This window comes from Saccoglossus kowalevskii, chromosome 10, assembly GCF_978046115.1.
Source record: "Saccoglossus kowalevskii chromosome 10, keSacKowa6.1, whole genome shotgun sequence".
NCBI classification, from domain to species: domain Eukaryota; kingdom Metazoa; phylum Hemichordata; class Enteropneusta; family Harrimaniidae; genus Saccoglossus; species Saccoglossus kowalevskii.
In genome coordinates, this window is record NC_140650.1 from 14,283,204 (window position 1) to 14,289,203 (window position 6,000).

The 6,000-nt window shown below is 34.5% G+C and overlaps 1 protein-coding gene across 1 annotated transcript in view; it reads left to right on the top strand.

Moving 5' to 3' along the window:
- The window catches only part of LOC100370815 (nucleoplasmin-like protein ANO39), a 31,062-nt gene extending 25,527 nt beyond the window's left edge, over positions 1-5,535 (top strand). The window contains exons 10-12 of the mRNA XM_002737082.4: positions 1,270-1,332; positions 1,544-1,618; positions 4,908-5,535. Of these exons, the coding sequence (XP_002737128.2) occupies positions 1,270-1,332; positions 1,544-1,618; positions 4,908-4,958 (189 nt within the window). The 3' untranslated portion in view covers positions 4,959-5,535. The remainder of the gene's footprint in view (positions 1-1,269; positions 1,333-1,543; positions 1,619-4,907) is intronic.
- Positions 5,536-6,000: the final 465 nt, after the last annotated feature.

Below are 6,000 nucleotides of genomic sequence, written 5' to 3' on the forward strand. Positions count from 1 at the left end.
CCCCATGCCCGTTGTGAACCAACTTCAAAAAAGCTGGTAATTTGCTTGTGCTATCTTGACAAAATAGTCAATGCTGGCTTGGAAAGTTATTCACACAGGCTGTTGAAAAGAAGGAGTTTGTCGTTAAAGAAAAACAAAGCATAACAATTGTCTCAAAAGTTGTAGTTTGGGTTTTCAAATTTAGTGTGCACTACATATTACTTAATCAATATTTCATTTGTATTAATTTACTGCCAATTTAAATTACAGATCAACAAATCACATGTAGTTTATTAATGTTGGACTTGTTTCATTACACAAGTATGGATGGGAAAATAAACAGAATTGTATTATTTGAGAACGCAGGTACAAAAATATAAGAAATTCACATCTGACGCCACCTAAGTTTGTAAGGAGAAATCTTTCTTCTTTATAGATATTTCCTCGTCATTATGTGTTTAGCAGATTCCATTTAGCGAGTTGTTGTAATGCTGAACAATATCATGACAGAGTTTCACACGACAAAGAGTTTAGCACTTTATCGCTGTCATATAGACATTGTAGCATACTTTGAATTCTTCTCTCAGCTCTTCAAAATTCCACTCGCTAACAAAGGTGTTCAACACAAACAACTGTTAAAACACTTTTGTATTATTTCCTGCACACTGTGTTGGAAATCCTTTTGAGCGATAATGGTTGTGAACAATTCCGGTGATTTGTCATGGAATTGTCAGTTCAGTCACCATAGTAACATCTTACTATTTACACTACCATCTCCCAATTTTTCTCGCCCAAATTTGTGATGGAATTTTCAGTATTGAATTGACTGAATGAACAAAATCATGTGTGGAAGGGTGGTAATTACATAGATCAGACTGTCTAACATTAAGCGACTGCATACATATTTGTAGTGGGAACAACGGCTCTGTAGGCCTCCATTGACAATTGAATTATGCAGATTTTGGTTTGTGTGTTTGTTGATCAGTTTTCATTTTGCCCTTGGCCTTAATGGTATTGTTACATTAAGTTGAAGTACTGAAAGTATTTTTACTGGTGGCTTGGATTTTATTGTGCCGTATTGTTGAACATTTCCGTGGATTGATGATGTTTTCTATTTTTAGACTGTTCATGTTCAACTGATTCACTTCCTTTCTCACCCTTACGACGCAGTCGAATTATGTTATAAACTACCTGCTTTTTAAAATTATTGCTGATGTTCAAAAAAATGACAAAAAACTTGGCACTAAATATCTGTCTGATTACAAATGTTTGTGCGTTTGTTTTTCTCAGGGAACACCAAAAAGTATAAAGAAATATAATACTCTGGAAGAAATTAAATCCGATATAGTAAAGGTACGTATTGTCACTCTTAAATACTTATAGTAAAGCTTTTTTTTTACATTTTCAAATTTAATTTAGCAAATTGCTCAGCAAAACTAAAACAGTTACATAATTATTCATTTGTTTTTTTGTGTATTAAAATTGTTCCTTGAGCTTCAATTTACAATAGCCCTATTGGATGCTGGAGAATTTCATATAATCTTTGCTTTATGTTGTATCATAGTCTCCTGCGATGCCCAAGAAAAACACAAAATTTGAAAACTGGGTTCGGAACAAATACAAAGTTGAAGACAAGGAGGTAGGTGGTGTATTGGTTGTCAATGATCAGTCACAAAATTTGTTTGCTTGCCAATGATTGTCATTGACTACAATTTGATTGGTTGTCATTGATTGGTTGTCATTGATTAGTCATTTACTTGAAATTGGATGGTTTTATTGATTAGCCATTAATTCAATTTGACAGGCTGACATTGACTGAATTTTACTGGGTGCCAATGATCTGTCAATGACTACATTTGATCTATTGTTGATATTCATTGATATTTTAAAGATCACATGATTATGAACAAAGTATTTATTCTTGATTTGATCATTATGTTGGTTCATCTTAGACAGTTAAATGTATGAAGTGGTAAAATTTCCCCAATTTTAGATGGAGGACCTGTCCTTGAAACATGCATAGATTTGGTGTTAATGTCCGCAATAAAATATTCATTACCACAAAGTTTTATAATTGTCCTAGAAACCATACATAGCAATAGAAAATTTTCTGTTCATCCCGAGATCCCACATTATGTATGAAAACGAACGTGAATACAGGACAAGCGAAGATCATAGCATTGTCGAAACCAGCAACAAACGCAAATGTATTTTGAGGATATTTTACATTATTAATGTGTCTACTGTAAAAAGATTAATTATTCACTGGGTTTTAATTTTGTTTATTTCGCTGACTGGAAAATCCGCTAAATTAAAACACAGTGAATATGTAAAATTTAGCATAGAACACGTTATCTGAATGATAAAACCGTGAATTTAAAACCCACTGAATATGCCTGAAATGGTAAATCGGCGAAATTTAAACCCAGTGAAAATTAGTCATTTTACAGTATACACATTCGATGAAGTAAGGTCATCTTAACGCTATATTCCACCCTCAAAGATCAGCATTTCGACACTGAGCTGTAAAAAAGAAATTTGAACTCAAAATCTAATCGTTTGATTATTTCGGCAGATGTTTGGTCAGTGCAACACACAAGATTACTGTGACCAGAAAATAATCCATTAAGTCCATAGTCCAGTTGTAGTATGAACTGCTGTTTGCATTAGAATCTTAAAATTACAAAAATAACTTTAAAATTGTATCTCGTAAATGCAGTCATAGTCCAAGTTAATGCTATGAAAAAATCATGGAAACTTGATAGTTCTACTTGTGAAGAGATCTGCCATTTTTCATTTAATTGAATAATTTGAGTTCTTTTAAAAAAAATTTCATTTTAGCCTGATTGGTAACAAGTATATTTTAGAACTTGATGGATTATATGTAGTTGGTACTTTTAACGATTTTATTTTCTTTTCTGTTAATTTGAACTGGTAACCAGTGGCGCAATTAATAACAAAAAGATAGTCGGTTTACATAACTGTTTTGAGGTTGGATTGTGTGGGTGGTTTCCCTTCAGGGAAGGAGGGCATGGACTGAATAATTATGACTATGCGCTTGTAAACACCGTGGTAATTGTTTTGTAAAACTCTCCTAAATTTTATTGCTTTTGATAGTTGTGAATAAAAGGGAGCCGACACGATTGTTCTTTATTTGCAGTAGATTATGTAACAATACTAAAGTGTGTTTCTTAATGTCCGGTAATCAACTACGAAAACGGCACATTCAGCATACTTTTTTTTATTGTCTTGACGCTTGTAGTGGCATGCATGGATCACTGTATTGTTGCCGCAACCACCGCCAACCTCACATAATTAAAAATGCAGTTAATGATCCTGAAAAATTCAGACATGCTCTTTCAGTATTTCATTTTGTGTTTGCTTTCGGCCAGCTTGCTCTTGTGGATTACGCTTTGTCAATACCCCCGTGGCCAATTCGAAATTTGGCGTCAGTTTCAATAACTAGAATCCTTGCAATTGTTCAGTTTCAATTAACTGTCTACGGTTGCTATTATTCTTGGTATCTATTTCTTTCTAAAGTACTGAAGTGTTTATTGGTTTTTGTGATTTGTCTGGTAAAGGCTGGTTTACATGTAAAATCTTCCAGCCTGCTAAATCTTTTGTTTAACAAAATCTTAATGAGAGACTTTGACCTTGTAAGGAACAAAAAGTCTTCAAATGAGGTTCGGATATCTAATTCATCTGAATACAGTTGTGAAAACATACAATCTAATGGTCGCCAAAATAACTGCAAATTAGTGTTGTTGAATGAGAAAATATCAAAAGAGTGGTTTTTGAGTAGATCCCTTCAGTTATTGTTTTCTGTGGTGCTGACAAACAACTTTCTCATGTAGAATAAACCAATTCAGGAAATGAAGTCTTGAGTTTTCAATTTCATTCTGTCTTACTTGTGTCACAATTCATAGTCAATTTCTAATTCCATAGTCTATTCATGTTTGGGATCCGAGATCTCTACTGAGATCAGCTAGAATCTATTCATATAGCAATATCTGAGACCTCTACCATTCCACCTAGAATCTATCTATGTTTCAAGATCTGAGACCTCTACCATTACACCTAGAATCTTTGCTATGGTCGAGTTGTTTGACAGTTTTCCATATATGGAAATTGACCCAGATGACCCAACAGGGACAGGAGTTTGCATATTATTTCCTGTGTGAAGGATGCAAACAATTGGCTATAACATGATCAAAATGTACATTACTGTATTTGCCTAAATGTTAGAAATGCACATCTCCAATAGAAGCAGACATAAAACAAGAAACTTCATTTATTGTACACTTGATACCACAAGTTCACAAACACTCATGTGTATGTGTATATGGAGGGGGATTGTGCAAAATTGAGTGATATACCTGACTTTGGAGGTGGCTTTATTAGCATTGTAATTTACACATGGTAATAACTTCAAAGCATCAAAAACCATGTATGTCATACAGCACCCAAAACGTTCTACTTGCAACCATGGTAAAACAATAATGGGCCCTGGATCTAGCGTACAGCGATTATTGAAACAATGAGAAGATTTGTACCTGCATGTCAGTGCTGCAAGGTTTTGTCATTTGTGTAATTCAGTTATTTTCTCGTCCATCTCCTTTGATCCCAAAAAGAGTCGGTGTTCTTCATCACAATCATCTATATCCATGTTGTGAATTTTAATTTTTTTCTGATTTCAGTTGTCAGCGTGATTTTCTCTCAATGTGTGTTATTCATGTTTGGGGCATGACATGATATAATTAATTTGATGATAGTTTATTTTACCACAGCTTGCATAATTAAAAAACAGGCTCTCACCCAATCAGAATGACAAATTAGAACAATTGAATCTATAATGCACTACTAACAGATGAAATACAATGTAAAACCAGTTGCTGGTTTATATAATTATTTTTCTTTTTTTTAATCAGAAAATCAGTGAACTGTGGACATGGCACCAGAAGACCAACTTGAAGCAGTAATAACAATTGTTTTCGTTTTGTATTCACATGATCATGTAAACAAGATTTATAGAACCTCTCAGTTGAGTGAAAACAGTGTTACAGTATCCAGCCATTTTTATTTCATTTCATATTCACTGATGCGGTTCGCTAGCAACAGATTGCTGATACCCGACCCCCAGCATTTCCTCAATTAAGTCAAGAAATCAGACTCATTGCATTGAAATTATTATTTTTATGATACTTGTTGACAAAAACATATTCTGAGTCAATACCTGTCTTCTTGGGCATGTTTGTATATCTCTGACTCCCCTAGAAAACTTACTGGGTATTCAATGTAAACTATAGTTTATTTTATTTCAGTTTTCGTAAAGTATATTCATTACTAATAACTGTAAATCCTCTGCGAACGGTGTGTGCCCTCTGCGAACGGTGTGTGCCCTCTGCGGACGGTGTGTGCCCTCTGCGTCCTTCATTTGATTTAGCTCTAAGTTGTTTATAAATATATACTGAAGATGATATCCATCTATATATACTTTTACTAAGTTCTGTTTCTGTGTTGACGTCAAACATCAATAAAATTATAGTTTATAACCGCTTTATTGTTTATTTAACTTGTATGTTTCCAGAACGTGTTCAAATTTCGTGTGTGTATAAATTAGTTACATGGGGGCAATGCAAACAATGTGCTACCACAGACTTCCTGTAGATTGTGGAATTATGTAGCCATTGCTACAATGCCCAGTGAATTGTGTGATCACATGGTTGTTGCTCCAATGTCATGCGGAGTGCAAACTCTTGTGCACAATGTCATGTTGATTGTGTAATGATTCTGCTGTTGCCAAGATATCCTGTAGTGCGTTATCATGTGGCCATTGCTGAGATGTCCTGTAGATTGTGTAATCACGTGGCCATTGCTGAGATATCCAGTAGAGTGTGTAACCAGTGGTCAATGCTGAGATGTCCTGTAGATTGTATGCTCGTGTGGCCATTGCTGAGATGTCCTGTAGATTGTATACTTATGTAGCCATTGCTGAGATGTCCTCTAGATTGTATACTCATG